Source organism: Melospiza melodia, chromosome 11 (genome assembly GCF_035770615.1).
Source record: "Melospiza melodia melodia isolate bMelMel2 chromosome 11, bMelMel2.pri, whole genome shotgun sequence".
Taxonomy (NCBI): domain Eukaryota; kingdom Metazoa; phylum Chordata; class Aves; order Passeriformes; family Passerellidae; genus Melospiza; species Melospiza melodia.
Window position 1 is genome coordinate 19,978,244 of NC_086204.1, and position 18,394 is coordinate 19,996,637.

Genomic DNA, 18,394 nt, shown 5'->3' on the forward strand with positions numbered 1-18,394 from the left:
TGTTTGCTGGTAACACAGTTCCTTGAAGCAATGGAGTTAAAGAACTTTTATTTCAATGAAGTCAATAATCTATGTTAGCTAGCTGTGTGGAGGTTTGATTAGCTGTAATTGTTTTTCATGTTATAGAAGCAGATCTTGCTAATTTAGGAGTATGTGAGTTTGCAGGTTTTGTGCATCTGCATAATTATCCAGTTCTTCTAAAGAAGATGGTGCAAATTAAAATTAAAAAGGACAATTAATACTGATGATTTTCAAGATGCACAGATGAAAGATTTGCTGAGTACCTCAGCTTATGTCTAGTACTTCACTACTTCAGTTTAAATTTCTGGGACTGAGGCTGCCTGATGGGTAGGAGGAGGAAAGTTGCATTAATGGGCAGCTGAAGAGGTGTAAGATAGGGAGTATAAATTACCAGAGAGAGTTGCTTTGTTTCTGCAATATGCTCCTTGTGACAGATGAAGTAACTGTAGGCTGAGCTGATCATTTGCTTTCCTGCTCTGTCCTGATCTTGGATCCAGCTTGGTGGGAGCAGTGGAGTGTGTGCACTCTGTCCCCAGTATGCCAAGTTCTGCCAGGGCTGGGCATTCTCTGCATAGGTTTGGGTCTAAACTCACTGTGTGTTCTGGGCACACACGTGTGCAAGGGCAACACTTGCCAAAACAAGGTATTCTGGGCACAGAGAGGTGGCAGTGTTATAAACATGGCATTTCTGAGTTGCTGACTTGGAGACTAATGAAAGTCTTGCCACCAGTTTACAGTTGGTCAGTAAATGCATCTAAAGTTCCACACAGAACAATTTTTGATCCCTACAATTACTGAAAAGCCTTGGTGAATATTAAAATGAAATAATAGTTTATACAGGGGTTTTACAAGAAGTTGTGGTGGTATGACTGGGTTTTACCACCACTCCTGATTTTGTTTTGTTTTGTTTTGAAGCAGAAACTTGAGAAGAAAGAGTATTTATACAAATAGATATTGCATTAATGTAAATCTATATGAATACCTTCACGGGCTCTTTATCCACTGTTAACGCTGAATCACAGTTCTAAAGCCTTTACAACAGACTGAGAACTGAGGTGTTTCTAGAGTAGTTGGAGACCAGATGGTCCCTGAATTTTTGCAGCAAACCAGTAGAAATAAACATGGTAGAGATGGTAGCTCCCATTGTGGCCAGTTACAGATATTCCTTGAAAACTGGTTCATTGTGAATTGTAGCATTTCTAACAAGAATAAGAAGGCTTTCTTCTTATTTTTTAATTACAGAGAGGCATGTTAGATATTGCAGTGTCTTGATTCTGATTGCATCTTATTACTAGTTTGAGTGATTTGTTCTAAAAATGAATGTTTGTGTTAGAATTTAGTAACGGAATTGTTCTTTTTCAATATTCTAATGTGCATACTTGTTTCATTGTTGAAAAACCTAGAATTTTGAAATATCTATTCTAGCTTGCATGTAGCAGTGTTTAGTTTTTCCCAGTTTCTGAATCCCAGTTGTGGTTTTTTTTCTGTTTCAGGAGACAAAGCACTGTCTGACTGTCAACCTCACCACTCTCCGTGTTTGGTGTTACGCCTGTAGTAAGGAAGTATTCCTGGACAGAAAATTGGGATCTCATTCTCCACTACCGAGTACAAGATTGTCTCACCAAGCACAAGAAAACAGTGTGCAGGTATTTTTTAACCCAAGGGAGCAAAGGCAGCTGTAGTTTTGCAGTAAAAATTATGTTTTCTCTTAAGTGAGAGACTAACTTTTCCTCCATTCTTGTGGCTGAACTTTCTGTTAATTCCTCTATATTTTCATAAAACTTTTTTGGCTTTACTGGCATCAGTAGTGTTCACTCTGATCTTTTTTTTTCTTAGATAAGTGTTGTCTTGGGAAAAGTTACACTGCAATTGTTTGGAATAATGCTTGTAGCTGAAAAAAGAAGTGCTATTTCTTTATTTTGTGTGTGTGTGTGTGTAATGTAGTTACATAACCTAACAGGTAACTAAGTTAAAAGTCACAGGCAGAAGCACAGGATTTCTAAATGTGTTCTGTTTGAGACATAGAGCAGTAGAAGAGAGATCATCATGCACAGGTTGAACAGAAAGATGGACCATTTTTCAGTCTGTATTATAAATATATTTACTTCAAAGTTTCGTATTTAATATTAATGTAATCTGATCATTTTCTCATAAACTGCCAGCAGCTCAATTGGAATGTCACTACTGGAATTTAAAAAATTCTGTTGTCTAAAAATTCTTGTCCCTTGATATAAAGCTGAGTTCAGATTTCTGAATTTCTGTTCTATTATATTTAACCTTCTTTAGTTTTCCAAGGAAACAGGTATAATACGCAGAAAAATCAGTGGAACTTACGAAGTTTATGAAGCATTTTGTTCAGGATTTTTATTTATGTGCTCACAAAAGGAGCCTGTAATTCAATAAATGGCTGCCTGTCTACTAGTTTGTTTCTCTATTTGTACATTTTTCTTTCAAGAGTTTAATTTGTCTTCATTAACTGTAGTGAGCCATCTGGTGGCACATCAAAAACACCTACATGAGCTTAGGTGATAACTCCTGCCTTAGCTCTTCCATGCTGGCTGCTTTGTTATCCAGGGGGAATAAGTCCCATCCCTGGCTTTGTTTTGGTTCTTCAGCTGTTGTTCTAAAAATCACTCAGGGATCTGGTAACAAAAACATGAGGGAGTTCTTAGTAAACCTTCTGAGGGTACCTGTGAAATCCTGGTGTTCTCACTTCTGTGCAGTGAGATTTCAAAATACATTCACATAATTTTCCAGTTCTTGATTTGTTGGTAAAATTACACATAGGCTTAATTAAGTAGAAAAGTGATGAATTAAAGTAAATATTTTTTCCTCCTTTTAAGGATTTTAAAATACCCAGTAATCCCACGCTGAAGATTCCTTTAGCAGCTGTATTTGATGACTTAGATATAGAAGTGGAAGAAGATGAATTGAAGACCAGAGGTAATAAAAGCAAAACCCCATGCATTATTTTTCTGCTCCAGCTCAGGTGTTTATTTTTAGTTTTGCCCTTCTTGGAGCAATCTTTCTTACCTTCAGAGCAGAGGCTGTTGCCTGAGTTTTGCTATTGCCAAAGCATGTTCAGTGCAGTTGGTATTGTAGCCACTCTGGTTCAAGTAGGCTTTTTAAAAAATCTATTCTACTGGTTTTGCCTCTTTGCCCTAAAAGATTCCTGATTTAAATACTTTCCTTCATTTTGAGTAATCCTTTTGTGAGCCTATAGTATCCTAGTGTGGGGTTTTGGTTATTTGTTTTCTCCTTGACGTAATTGATTTCATGCACTGCCAAGCTTTCTCATAACAGAGATTACCCCATCCTAATACTAAATCTAGTGTAAAAATGAAAATTAAAGTGATGAAATCCTAAGCAGCAAAGCTAATCCCAAGCAGTGAAGCTTTAATCTTTCATTTCATAAGAGAACATAATAATTACTATTTCTTTAAAGCCTCTAATTATTATTGATCATTCTAAGAACTGTCTGTGTATTTCATGGTAAAGAAAATACTGCTAAGTACCATTTTTCAGAAAAATATGACTAGCAGATTGTTGGGCTGTTATTTTTGAGACACCATTGCATATGTCAAGGCAGTTTGTTTTCCATCAGTGATGAGAGAAAAGTTATTCTAATTTATGCATATGCCACTTTTGGCTGGGCAAGAGTTAGTTATCTGCAGAGTAGCTGCTATGGGGTTGTGTTTTTGGATTTGTGCTGAAAACAGGTTGATAATGTAGAGATGTTTCAGTTATTGCTTAGCAGGGCTTACACACAGTCAACCTTCTCTCTTTCCCACACCACCCACCAGGGAGTGGGTTGGGGGTGCACAAGAAGTTGGGAGGGGACACAACTGGGACAGCTGACCCAAGTGATCAGGGGGATAGTCCGTAGCATGTGGCATCCTGGGAGAGGAAGAAGGAAGATTGGGACTTTGAGTTAGGGTGTTTGTCTTGACAATTATTTATGATGGAGCCCTGCTTTCCTGGAGAGGGCAGGGCACCTTCCTGTCTGGGGAAGTGGTGGATGAATGCCTTGCTTTGCTTTGCTTGTGCAAACAGCTTTTGCTTCACCTGTTAAATTGTCTTTCTCTCAACCCATGAGTTTTCTCCCTTGTACAACTCCCTGCCCATCCCAGCATTAGGGAGGGAGGGAGTGAGTGAGCAGCTCTGGGGTGTTGTGTTGCTGGCTGGAGTTAAACCACAGCAATGGCTCTCATTTCTCCTTCACTCACCTACTACCAGCTTTCCCTCTGCTGAGTCTGCTGGCATGGGTCAGAAAACCTGCCTTGTCCCTTCTGTTGTCTGGCACGGCCTGACAGGATGTGACACCACCCTACTAATTTGCCATCTGCCCTTACATCATTGCCCCATGTGTTCTATTCCTACTTAGTTTCTCCAACCAATGTGTCTTTTGTATATTTTTATCTCTTCTTATATTATTATTATTATTATTTTGGTGAATGTAGCTTACCTTGAAATAATATGCAATTAGAATTGCAATAAAGTTCCCAGTAATGATGATGGGACTGTTAAGAAACTTATTCAAACTGAAAGGAAGAATCTTCTTTAGCTTTGTTTTAACTTTACTCCTAAAATTTCTTTTGAAATGCTTTTGATGAAGCAACCATTAGAATATATCTTCACAAGAAGTCTGTTTGAAAACTTTCCTTTTATTACTACAGGCTGGAAAAATGCAGCGAGAGTATCTTCCTGAAGCATGTGCTGCTTCTAAAAAAACTGAAAGAAAATCAAAATCTTCAAACTGTTCTTGCTTTCCAATTTCAGTATAAGAATAATTGTTCTCTTTGTAGCAGAGTTTGGAATGCATGTTCTGATACAGGAAGCAGGACTGTACTTTCATTCAGACAAGAGGACATTGTAAAACTTAATTTTGAAGTCCTGTCTATTAGAAATTGTAACTGAAGTAACCCAAGTGGTTTTCAGATGTAGAAAGATTTTATTAGTAACTTTTCTTTTTCTGCCATATACAAAATTACCAGGAGAGTTCCTAGACTTCAGGAATTGCATAGTCATGAGTACTGATTGCTGAGTGTTTGTCATGATTTTTAATTTTTGGGTCTTACTGATTCTTTGCTTAGAAATGTTACTGTTCCCTCACACAAAATCAATTTTATTTTGATATATTACTTAAATAATGTAATGCTTTAGTAGCCATGAATAGCATAATTCATAATTATGGAAAGAATATATGTCAGTTACAACTTTCATGTGTGTGGAAAAGGTATATGTGACTATCTGTAAAGAATGTAAATAGTGTGACTTAGAAAATAAACAATGTAGGAAAGTCTGAATTGAGCAATCTGTTAATAAAAATAAAGGTGTATCATTGGAATACAAAACGGCTAATTGCAGGACTAGCCTGGGATAATCACATGTTGAGTAGGTTTTGAATATTGAATGTAATCTGATTTAGTGTGAATTTGGAACAGAAGAGTGAAATCTTAGAGAAGCTTTTGGTGATGTGATTAGTTACAAATACAGCATAGCAACAGTTTAACTGAACAGGTAAGTCATTAGGCTGAAGTAAAACTTTGGTGTTGAGAAACATATTTTAATTTAAAATCTGCAGGTATCATAAACCATGAAAAGTGAGTAAGATGAAATACAGTCCACTTTTCTGAAGTGTTCTTTAGTTCAGTTGAGATCAGAACACTTCATTACTACTTCTAGTTAGATTGGTGTTTGTTTAGGAGTCCTGTGTTTCTTTTAGTTGCAATTCTGCATTGTAATTGGCATCCCAAGTGTTCCATGAGTATTCTGATCAGTATATATTTTCTAGGAATTATTGGATTAACAGATTTGTATTTATTCTGTTTTCCAGGTCTAACAGGATTAAAAAATATTGGAAACACTTGTTACATGAATGCAGCTTTACAAGCTCTTTCCAACTGGTAAGGAAAATGATAGTTAATGCAATTTTATATTTGCTTATGCATGCTTTTTTTCCAGATGGACTTAAGAAGTGCAGTACCATGGAGGAAGACATATATTTGTTGAATCTGTCTTGTATACTGGAAACAATTTATTATGGTATATGGGTCACTCAGCTTTTTCTCTGTTTCACTCTAATGCCTCCTAAATAAGAATATATGCAGTTTTAGAGATTAGAAGAAAATCTGAAAAAATCTACAGAAAAATCAGAGGAAATGCATAGGAATAAACTCTTAATTCAAGAAAAGAAATATTAGGATCAGAGTGTGGCTGTACTGCTGAAATTGTCCTACCAGGAAATGTTTGGTTGCAGCATTTATGATCGTAGGAAGTGGAGTTGTTCAGTCATAGAACAGCATTACTTTTATGATGTAATCCTGTATGAAATGCAGATTTCCTCTTGTATTTTAACAACCTGAAAAAATGACTGTTTTCTTCTTTTCATCCAGCCCACCTTTGACACACTTTTTTCTTGACTGCGGGGGCTTAGCCCGAACAGATAAGAAACCTGCAATTTGTAAAAGTTACCTCAAGCTGATGACAGAACTCTGGCACAAAAGCAGGTATTAAATCATTTTGGTGATGAAATGATAATAAATAAATTCCAGAGTCATGAGGGGTGCATAAATCTGTCCTAGGTATCTAATTTTATTTTATGTGTTCACAGAATTCCTCTTAAAAAAAAATTAGGAAGGAAAGACTGGCTTGCAGGGCTTAGGCACTCCTTATAACCTGCTATTTTTCATACATACCAAAGATAGAACAAGAAATAGATTGGATTGCAAGCATTTAGCTCTTAAAAATACTTATATTTGCCAGAAATGCATCTAAAATATTTAGCTATTTTATCCTCTCTGTATCCTTTGTTCCATATCAATATGTTATCAGTTTCTCTTATTTCCTTATATGGAATTTGTGCAATATCTGGCTAAGAAAATACTTCAAAATATAAAAACAAAGGTAAAGCAGTAATTATGCACAGAGGCAAGAGTATGTCTGATTTGTTGTCTGATTGTCTGACAAGAAATATGCCATAAAAGGCCTGATACAGTCACTGTTTCAGTTGGGTGACTGGTGTTTAAAAATCATGTATTAATAATTCAATGCCAATATTATGTTTTGTGAAGATTAATTTATTGGTGTTCAGTTGCAGGTAATGGTATGATCCCAGTAAAGATAAAAAAATCCATTTAAATTCCATATTTTTCAGTGTTTATATATTTAAAACTTTTTTTGTAGGCCTGGATCTGTTGTCCCTACTGGCTTATTTCAAGGAATTAAAACTGTTAATCCAATGTTTCGAGGCTACTCTCAACAGGTAAAACTTTCTGATGCCTTTTAAATCTGCCTAAGCCGTAAAATTATCTCTTAATCAGAAATCTAATGCTTAAGATACCATACTTCCTGTATTTGTTTAAAGCAAATGCAACATAAACTTTAGTTAATATAACTTGAATGTAGATCACTTGAAATGGAATAATCAGTAGTTAGGTCATGTTTTATATTTACTTATATCAAATTCTCAAAAAGCCTTCAGTGTAGAATAACTCCTTTTCTTCCAGAAAAATTCAAGTAATAATATCTGAGCTTCTCCTTTGTGGGAAATAATGCTGCTAATATTTGAGCAGTCTCAGAAAATAAAGATGCTAAAAAAAGGTTAATATAACAGATTTTTAATATATGTCTGTTAATGATGTTTTAAAAAAAAATACACAGTATGCAGTTTCCATTTAGTGTCTTGGAAAAAAGCCCCACCATTTGTGTGTTATGGGAACCTCAGGTTGGTAGCTTGTTAAATGGGCAGGGTTCATTTTATAGGAAAGGCATTCTTCAGTTGCTGCTTCATACAATATCTGGTGCATTCATACAGTGTGGAGCACTATCATTAAAAGCTTTAGGACTAGGTGAAAAATTTAAACCTTGTAATTAGAAAAGCTTACTAGTGTCTTCTGGGAATCTGCATTTATTAATAGGAATTTTGCTGTTCCATTATGTTTCATATTTGTGGAGTGAAGGATTAGGACATGTTTTAATGTTCAATTGCTGCATGAAGCTGTAAAGTCAGTGTTTAAATACTAAGCTTAAAGTTCTGTAATCTGCTCATGAATTTCTGACGTGCCACCTAGCTTTCTGAAAAAGCAGAAATTCAGCCTTGAAAACCAAAAAGAAACTGTATGCTTGCAGCTTTGAATGCTGATGAAAACATCTTTTTCCATGCAGAGCAACACTTAATGAGAACCTTTTTCAGTTATGCCTGGATCATAGTTCAGTTGTGTGTTCAGCAGGTTTCATGGCAACAATTAAAACACAGCAGGGCTTTCATAGCCAGCACTCTCCTAGAGCAAGCTGGGCAGCCATGTCCAATCTTCAGGGAGAAAATTACATTGATCAATGAAGAATGTTTATCTCTTAATTGATGTCTAAATGTTTTTGTTAATTTTGGTTTTTTGTGAAAGAATTGCCAGCAAGTGGGCATACTGGGGTTTTTTTTCATTACCCAAATCCAAACTCAGTTCTGTAAGTTGCAATTTTTAAGAAAAGAAATGTTTTTGTAGTCAGCAGTTTTGAGCTGAATGAGTATTTGTTATGATAGATGGGAACGTTGAGCAGCAAAAATTACTATTATGAACAACCAGAATACAAAAAGGAAAACAGAAGAAAATAAAAGCAGTAGCAGTTGCCAACAAGAGTCTTTTGTTTTCTCACATACCTGCTTTATTGGATACTTTCTATTGCCAAGATAGAAATAGATACTGCACTGATTGATGAAATTTGGTGGCTTTTAGGATGTTTTCAAACACAGACTTGTAGTATTACAGCTCTTTGTGGGAACACATTTGGGAAATCTTGTTGAGGCTTTAGAAGAATTGTATTATTGTTGTCAGTGTGATGCATTGGAAAGTCAGGCTAAGTCACATCATAGTAATTTTACTTCATACCCAGTGAAAGCAAGGCTCTGGTTGATTTTAATGGAGCATTTTATCTCTAAAATGCTCCAGTACAAGCAGAGCTGGCGTCTGACCATGCTGCTGGTACTTGTTTGAGTTATGTTTATTGTTCCAGTAACCTATGACAACATTTTTGCTGGTGTTGTTAAAATAGCTTATTTTGGGAGGAAATTTGTGTTATAAGATTATTTGTGACGTGCAAGAAATGTATGCAGGAAACAGACATGGTCTGGAAGTGAAAAGTGGTTTTGAACATTAGACCTGGGACAGAGGAACTTTCTTCATTCTTCATTAACAGCCAGCTTTCATTTCACTTATCTGTATCTTTTCTGTTGTGAATATCTTCCAGATAAAATAGAGTAATATGGTCAAACTTGTTTAAAATTCTAGGATGCACAAGAATTTTTACGTTGTCTCATGGATTTGCTGCATGAGGAACTTAAAGAACCAGTTGTAGAACTGGAAGATGCCCAGCCTATGAGTGTTGAAGAGAGTATGGAAGAAGATAAGAGCCAGTCAGACTTAAGCTTTCAGCCCTGTGAATCCTGTGGAAACTGTGATAAAACAGAAAATGACACAATTTTCAAACCTGTCTTAGAGGATCCTGCAGAAACAACCATGTTAATTCAGGATGATGATAACAGTTCAGTCACTTCCAAAGACTGGCAGAAAGAAAAAAGCAACAAACTTAAACGAGCAAATTCTATGGAAGACTTGGAAAAAGACACAAACACTGCCTCAGAGACCACTGAATTTTTAAATAACCAAGGAACTGTCAAAGTACAGATACACAGCAGATTCTCTGGTAATGCATTGCTAAAGTGCAGTTGAAATAGTCAAAATCTTAGCCAGAATATCTGTGGGAGTAGAAGTGAGTTATAGAATGTAGTAGAGGTATGGGCCAAATAAGGTAGGTAGTTTTACTTGTAAACCATGTCCTTACTTAGTTAATTTTTTCAGTTTAGATCTTCTGAATTTGATTTTAATTCCCTTGATGAGCTAGCTGTTTGTGTTGGGTAAGGTTTCAGATAGAGTGGGTTTTTTGTTTTGTTCTTAACTTCAAAGGAACTGAAGCTACATACCTGAATGTCCAGTGCCCTGACAGTGGGGTTAAATAAGTTACATGACCACTGTGTCTGTTCATTGTGCAGTAATTTTTTTTGACAGAATTTGTGCAACTCTGAATTGCAGATTACATCAATGATGTTCACATGAATGATGTATCTGCTGCCCAAACACCATCCTCAGCTGAAGGGATGAACACACGCTTATCAAACAGCCCTCCAAAGTCATTCCCATCGTGCTCTTCACTGGCACAGGTCCACAAAAAAGGTAGAGGCTCTGTATTTGCTCCTTCCTGGTACTGAATTATTCCACATTATAGTTCTCATTGTGTTTCTTATGTCTTGTGTAACAATGCAGGGTTGTTCCTAAGGGGCTTTTAGCTGGTGGGGAAAAGGGAGTGTTTTGTAAGCTGGACATGCAAGATTATTCCCTGTATTTCTATAATCTTCTGATTCTTTTGAAGCATGAATAGTATTTGCCTCTATTTTAGGAAGGCAGAATATTATTTTTAGACAATTTTCTCAGTAGTACCAGTTTGGAGAGAAGAGAAAGGTATGAGAAGTTAGTACCCCCAAAGGTAATGCTCTCCAGAGAATAAGCTCATTGGTTATTCAGCAGAAGTTCAGTAAATCACCATTTTAGTCAATTAAGGTTTAAGGAGCAAAGTGTAATTGTACTGTAGATAAACCTGTAAATGCTGGCTGCTTCATGGTAGTTAATGTCCCTGCAGTGCTGAGTGTTTCTCTTGGCACTGCAGCAGGATGCCTTTATGAGCATCTGGAATATTTAGACTTTTACTGCCTTTACATATAAGACAGTGCTGCCTTAGGGCATGAGGAACAATATATGATTTTATTTTCCCTGATTTGTCTAACAGTAGATTACTTTAAGCAAAGCTTGTCTTTCAGAGCTTGCTTTTAAGGCATTGCATCAAACCAAATCAAAAAACAAATACAACTTTAATATTATGATCCTGCTTCATTTAATAGCCTTTGCAGATAAGTTCTGAACATTTTATTATCTTTTTAATGCTTTAGCATTGGTGTTGCATGACAGTGATTTAATGGACTTGAATCATTGACCTCCTTGTCTGGTTTGTTCAGCAGCTTTGACGCTGCATCTGTGCTACTGTCTCCAGTTGTGGCTTTGCCATTACAGGAGGGTTTTAGACAACCTGAAGTGAGTCTGTCAGAAGAGGTGCTCAGTCACTGGTGCTTGCCCAGGAGAGGTTGAGAGACTTTGGGTTTTTTAATAAGCAGCTGTTAGGCTGGACTCCAGTTGTACCTTTAGTCTACTTCAATCCTCTGTCATCAGTGTTTTGATACAGTAATATTGAGATGCTGCCTTTCAGCCCAGCATGGTTGTAACTTCCCAAGAAGATTTAAATTGACACTTAATCAAATTAAGTGTCAAATAAAATGTTTCTTTTTATACCTTGAGGGATTCCTGCCAAGATAAATCCATCATGTCGCAATAGGCTGTAGACTTCAAGACTGGCAGTTTGAGTTTTACTTACAGAGGCAAATGTTTCTGGTGATTGTCCCCAATGGCTTGAGGAACCCACAATAATTGCCTATGATGGCAGTAATGTGATCTCATCATTCCTAAGAAATATTTAGTAAATAGAAAACAGGGCTTGGCTTATAATTTTACTCTGAACATGAGACTTCTAATTATATTACACAAAGTTGAAATGTAATCAGAATCCACTGTACTTTGCCTTACTGCAGCATTTTACTTTTGTCATTTTATAGTTTCAACGGTATCGTCACCAAAAAGGAAGAAGCGCAAGAAGTACAGGAGTGTTATCTCTGATATATTTGATGGCACTATAATAAGTTCAGTCCAGTGCTTGACCTGTGATCGGGTAAGAAGAGAAAGTTCTGGCTTTTAACATGTTCTTTTCTTACTGCTTTTTGAATACAGTCATTCTCTGGTAACTTTATATTCTTTTGTGGCAGATTTCCTCAGAAGGTTGGGGTGTTTCATACTCGTTCTCTCAAATTGTAATAGTAGCTTCTACCAGCACTTTGTGTTTAGAATAGCTTGTATTCATTGAGCTGAATATTTACTCATAGCTAAAAAAAACATTCTGAGAATTGGTTTACAGCAAGGATGAAGAGAGAAGCTTGCTCTTCAACTTCATTTAGGTCTCATTAGATTTTAGTAATGCTCTGAATATCCTAATGTATACATGCTACCTGATGTTTCAAAGAAAAGATGAGACAGTGATCTAATATAGTGCTGTAACTGTCCTGTCAGTTAGATTGAGACTTACAAAATAAGGTCTTTCAAAAAAATCCAAGTAAAGACACTAACTTTTGCAATGATATGAATCATTGACTGCTTTGTGAAGTTGTCTTAGGGTAATCTGGTGAAGAAATTCAAAAAACAAACAAAAATTTCTAGAATGTGTTTGATGTTTGACTCTGTGACTATGTGATCACTAAATGAAGCACAGGAGCAAGAAAATGCACAGATGGGTCTCCCTTGCAGCGTGTCCAGTTGCATCAGGTCAATATAATGTCAGAGTAAAATGCTGTAGAAACAATGGAGTGAAGCTTTCTGAAACTATTATGTGTAACACAGCCTGAAGCAAAAATCATAGTGCTTTGTAGGACTGATATGAAGAAAAGTAATAGTGACCTAAAAAAATGTTTTCGTGATAACAATGTGCAAGTTAATTTTAAAATGCTATGTCTTGGTTCCGATTTTTAAAAAATGAATTCTTGTAAATGTGCTTTTTAATGGTAATTTCCTACCTAGTGGAATTTTCAGTGATGCAGTGACTTGGTAGTTACTAGTGAATTGTACAGAATTCAGTTTAATTAACCTTTTCTCTTCAAGCTTAACTCCACTGTGTTTCATTTATTTTCTTCCTTAGCTGTCTGTAACCCTGGAGACCTTTCAGGATCTGTCCTTGCCTATTCCAGGTAAGGAAGATCTTGCTAAACTCCATTCTGCAAGTCATCAGACATCTCTGGTCAAGGCAGGGTCATGTGGAGAAGCATATGCCCCCCAAGGATGGATAGCCTTTTTTATGGAATACTTCAAAAGGTAAATAATATTTACCTTGTTTGATTCAATTATCTATTTTGAACTTCTAGTTTCTGCTCTTCTGGCAGAACATTTGTTGGTTTTCTTTCTTTTCTGTCAATGATGTTTCAGGTTTGTTGTCTCATGTGTTCCTAGCTGGTTTTGGGGTCCAGTTGTAACCTTACAAGATTGTCTTGCTGCCTTTTTCGCCAGAGATGAGCTCAAGGGTAAGAGGTTAATTACCTGAACATGTTTCTTCTGTGTTTTTTTCCTCCTGTCACAATGAGATGATTAATATCTTCTTAGCTTAATGCAGTTAAGCAGAGGCCACCTGTTAAGGTGTAATACAGTCAGTCCTTGTTCATTTGGGATCATTCATTTCAGAAAGGTAAGCTTCTCATTCAACTGAGTATTTGAGAGAAATGCCTATGAAAGCTGCTTTAGAAGTGTCAAGTCAGTCTGAATTTGGTTTAGTGAAATTGTATCAACTGAAGGCTCATAAAAATTTCAAACCCACCATATTAATATTCATTCTTATAACCTCAATTTGGACATAGTAAATTATTTCCCTTTTGAATTATATAGCATCATCTCTTCAGATTATACTGTACTGCTTCATAGTTGAAGACAAAACCTAAGAACCTCTCCTGTAGTTGCTATGTCAACACTATTATGACTATTAAATACTGAATGCAGCTTAAATTCCCTTGACACTTTTTTTCTATCAAATGTACACACTTAAAGGATAACTGTTTGGATTTAGAGAATGATGGCTGGTTTTCTTCTCCCTGATGTTTTCAGGTGATAACATGTACAGCTGTGGAAGGTGTAAAAAGTAAGCTGGCTTTTACCTTTGTTTTACTGTCTTAATTTGAGGTTTTACTGTTTCTGTTAGTCAAGAGACATTTATTTCTGTTGGGTAGGTCCCAATACTGTTCATCTTTTGATATGATCCTGTGTTCTGACTGTCAGAAATTCAGCATTCCCAAGGAATACTTCCCAAGGAAGCACCGACTTACCCTACCACATGTGCTTAATTCTTTCTCATGCCGTTCCAATTTAGATGTAAATTGGTTTTGTTTGACAAAATAAAAGTCTTTAGCTCTCTCTAGTACTAGCAGCTTTCCCCTGATATGCAGTAGGACACTAAGGTGTGTTAAATAAATAATATATGGCTTTAAATACTAAAAAACCAAGAAACAGAAGTGGTGTGAAGACTACTTGAAGCCCTTTATGGTACAGGAACGTTATTCCTTCTTGTATGTGCTGTAGATAATTTCTTAGAAGTAAACTTAGTTCATTTTTTTTTGTTTTTTGCTGGATAATCAGCTTTCATGAAGCCTCAAGTTTTTTCCTCTATGTTAATAGAAACTGTTAGCTAGTTGGGACTTGATAGTACTTGCTGTTTTGAATTTTTCAGCAGTACAGATTGTCTTGTCTTATGAACCATCATTGTTTGTATCATTTTGGCTACTCCATGTCTAGTCTACATTCCAGAAATATTTTGGGTTTACTAATGCAATGTTCAGCTTAGGCTTTTGCTGATCTAGTGCAATAAAGTAAAACCTTTTCAGAATTAATCATTGGTTGTTTTGGTTTGGTTTTTCCTTTGCTTAGGTTAAGAAATGGAGTGAAATTCTGCAAAGTACAAAAATTTCCTGAGGTACTGTTACAATATGCACTTTAAAGCATTTTTTCTGCATGATTATGAACGTGGTAAGAGTAAATGAGTTGCACAGAGTAAATTGTCTATATAATACTGTGTGATGGAAGTCTACCTTTGTATTGGCATTTGTTAAGAATGTGAGCAACGTGGTTGTTCACCCTGTAAGAAAATGAATCTTGTACATGACAAGTGCAGGAATGGGATTTCCCTATGTTACTGCTGTTGGTCTGCAGGCAGTAACAGCATTTCTGTTCTGTGTTAGCATATATTCTACTGTTTATACTGTGTTCACAGAATTAAACACCACAGCCAGACTGAAAAGCTTTTCTATAGTAACATTTGTAACTTTGCATTTAGAAAGTAATCCAGTGTTACACTTCAAAGCATGAGTTGATATGTGCAATAATCCGGAGGAATTAGTGTCCCCATTACAAGATTGTGCAATATGTGCATTGAGAAAAGGTACATTTTTCAGTGCTGCATCAGTGTTAGTAGCCACAGCTGATTAAAACACAGAGTTTAATATGCTTGAAGTCATAGGGAAAACTATCCTTTTTGGGATTATAAAAGGAAAAGATGGTGCACACAGTTTTTAGGTATTTAATATCAAATAGCATGTATAGTTCTTGACTGAATCTGTCAATCCTTACAGATTCTGTGCATTCATCTCAAAAGATTCAGACATGAGCTCATGTTTTCCACAAAAATCGGGACCCATGTGTCCTTTCCCTTGGAAGGCCTTGACCTTCAGCCTTTCCTTGCAAAGGACAGTCCTGCTCAAATCGTGACTTATGATCTCCTGTCTGTCATCTGCCACCATGGGACTGCCAGCAGTGAGTATGGGCTGATTGTTTTATCTTTGCAGCTGCTACATCAGCACTCTTCTTCAAGGGTGATAACTGTATACTGAAGGGTAAATAGATAAACAGAGGTAATTAGAAAGTGGAAGATGAATGCTGTGATTTTTACCTCGATCTGGAAGATTTAAGGCTTGCTCTGAAAGTGTTGGCACATCTTTGAAATTACGTGGTACACCTAAATAAAAGTGAAGGTGGAAAAAATTTAACAGGTCCAGGAATATTAAGAAAGAAAACTATTGAACAACATAAATGTACAAATAAACTTGCCAGCATATGACCAGTTGATCAGCTGCTCTATGTAACTGCTGTTTGTGTCAATGCTTTAATATTTGGAAATTGTTTACAAAGAACTATAAAGATACCAGTCATTTTTTAAAAATATGTTCTTTTGGATGATCACTGCCATTTAACCCCAAAACAGGTGGTAACTGCTATTTGTGGGTAATGAAGAGTAGCTGAATAACATCTTATTGCTATATGTCGAGGTAATTTCTGCCTAGGTGATTTCAGTATTTATAAGATTTGGAAAATAGGAGAAAGAAAACATTTAAGCCAGAAATTATATAGGTTTTTATGGAAGTTACCCCCTCATACTTCTCAGACTTAAAGTATCCATTGTTTGAGGTTTTTTCCCTTTATTTTTGTTCTACTGGATAGTTTTTCAACTTCTATTTAGTCCTTGCTAAGTCACACTTCACCTAATCAGTTTAGCAGATATTTGATTATTTACTTACTAGCAGTTAAATATGAATTCAAAAATAGTAATAATTTTACGTGTATTAAGAATAGTCTTTGAAACACAGTTAGTTATGATCATGGTATCATGTAGCTGTTCTATATCTGTGCTATTTTCTATTCTATTTTCTATTCTAAAGCATACAAAGATTTGAAAAGAGTTTGTTGTGAAAACTGACAAGAGTAAATTGTTCAGATAATCTTACACTGAATGTCATGGTTCAGGACTGTTTTAAACAGCATGCTGCTTGAAGAGTGCAGGAATGTGCTGAAAGTAGTTCAATTCACCACTAGCTAATAGAAATTTAGAAAAAAGCTGATGTTGAGTTTAACAGGAGTTAATTTCAAAGTCATATCTGCTAACAATTCTGTTTCTCCCATTTAAGACTTGGGGATTTTATTATGACTTAGTTCATTTTCATGTATTACAGAGTAAAATGGCAGCTCTAGACCCTCTTTGCTAACTCTTGCTTCCTGCACCCTAGGTGGACATTACATAGCTTATTGTCGCAACAATTTAAATAACTTGTGGTATGAGTTTGATGACCAGAGTGTCACAGAAGTATCAGAATCCACAGTGCAAAATGCAGAAGCTTATGTTCTCTTCTACAGGTAAGGAAGACATCAAAAGTACAATCATACCCCTATGAGTTATGTATGTAAATACCTTTTAAGCTTTCAGGTTTAGCTGCCCTGTGGGAATTATAATGGAACAATTTGACCAATGAGAAAAGCCTATGCTGGAGAAAAACTTAATCCTTCAGTTATGTCCTTAACACTTGCTCTGTGAGAGCTAAAGTGTTAATGTTAAAATGAAAATGAAATCTGCATAGTAAGAGAACTTGAAGCATCAATTAAGAACTAGCCACCTTATTTCCAGTTAGAGGAAGGGAATTCTGCACACAGGGAAGTTTTGCACACAGAAAGTTTGTAACTGTTAGAGCTCTAACCAGAATTGTCCAAAGTATTTATCAGATGGATGGGATGTAGGAAAATAGAGGTTTTAATGTATTGTAATTTAATCCATTGTATTATACATTTTATTATGCATTTAATTTAATGCTATTTATAGGCCATTCTGTTTCTGAGAATTTAAATGAAAGGTGAGAAGTCATGTTATTACCATCTTCAGTCTAGGGAACTTTTGTGCTTGAGATAATAGAAGCAACTCAGTGTTCAGATTTTAAATTTCTGGTACTAAGATCAAATTTCCACTAAAAGTTGGCTGCAAAATACATTGTGTTAGAGTTGCATAAAAGTTATCTGCACTGTATACAGGATCTGTATTTGTTTAATGATTTCTGTTTCTGTACTAGAAAGAGCAGTGAAGAAGCACAGAGAGAGAGACGGAGGATATCAGGGCTGCTGAATATGATGGAACCAAGTCTTCTGCAGTTCTATGTTTCCAGGCAGTGGTTAAATAAATTCAAGACTTTTGCAGAGCCAGGACCAATTTCAAATAATGACTTTCTCTGTATTCATGGAGGTGAGACTGTGAATCATTTAAGAATAATTTGTCAACTTCTAGCTATAGCAGTGGTGTATACTTGTTTTAATAAAAGGAATTCGACTATGCTAAATTCATATTATAATTTCTTTGGTAAATTATAACTTCTGAGTAAATTCTTTCTTATTTTAGTAGCTGACTAAGTAGAAATTATACTGTGTGAAGTTGTCCTATTTTTTTTCTTTTCTCTGCACATTTGATTTTGTTTATAAACTTTCTTGATTCTTAAGGAGGAACAGTTCCTCTTGTCTGCTTGCTTCTTAAACATGTATATTCACATTTTAAAACATCCTGTCACTATATCATCGTCCTTAATACTTTCATCTGCAAATTGAAATTATTTTCTCAGCTTGGGGCTATAAGCAGTGAGAAGGTTTGAAAGCTGCTTTGGAAGAAATTGAGTTGATGCAGCATATCCAGTACATAGCAGTGTGACAATCAAGTAGTAATGCTGTGTATTTTGTATAGGAGCATAAAAATTTTACCTTGTGCTACATGTAAAAAAAAAAAAAAAAACAACCAAAAATAAGAGCATTGCACTAAGCAAAACACATTTGGGGAAATAGCCATATTTGAGTGCTAACAATCCAAGAAACCATTACTGTGTAGT

At 35.8% G+C, this 18,394-nt stretch overlaps 1 protein-coding gene across 3 annotated transcripts in view; it reads left to right on the top strand.

Moving 5' to 3' along the window:
- USP33 (ubiquitin specific peptidase 33) overlaps window positions 1-18,394 on the top strand; it is a 35,453-nt gene that overhangs the window by 8,902 nt on the left and 8,157 nt on the right. Inside the window, exons 5-19 of one of the 3 annotated variants that reach the window (XM_063165874.1) lie at window positions 1,515-1,667; window positions 2,865-2,964; window positions 5,858-5,927; window positions 6,417-6,530; window positions 7,207-7,285; window positions 9,306-9,720; window positions 10,107-10,247; window positions 11,735-11,847; window positions 12,865-13,036; window positions 13,139-13,243; window positions 13,818-13,851; window positions 14,634-14,679; window positions 15,335-15,515; window positions 16,763-16,889; window positions 17,594-17,763. In XM_063165874.1, coding sequence (XP_063021944.1) covers window positions 1,515-1,667; window positions 2,865-2,964; window positions 5,858-5,927; window positions 6,417-6,530; window positions 7,207-7,285; window positions 9,306-9,720; window positions 10,107-10,247; window positions 11,735-11,847; window positions 12,865-13,036; window positions 13,139-13,243; window positions 13,818-13,851; window positions 14,634-14,679; window positions 15,335-15,515; window positions 16,763-16,889; window positions 17,594-17,763 — 2,020 coding nt within the window. Of the gene's footprint in view, window positions 1-1,514; window positions 1,668-2,864; window positions 2,965-5,857; window positions 5,928-6,416; window positions 6,531-7,206; window positions 7,286-9,305; window positions 9,721-10,106; window positions 10,248-11,734; window positions 11,848-12,864; window positions 13,038-13,138; window positions 13,244-13,817; window positions 13,852-14,633; window positions 14,680-15,334; window positions 15,516-16,762; window positions 16,890-17,593; window positions 17,764-18,394 lie in introns of all 3 variants that reach the window. The other 2 variants (XM_063165876.1, XM_063165877.1) reach the window with 2 other exon arrangements.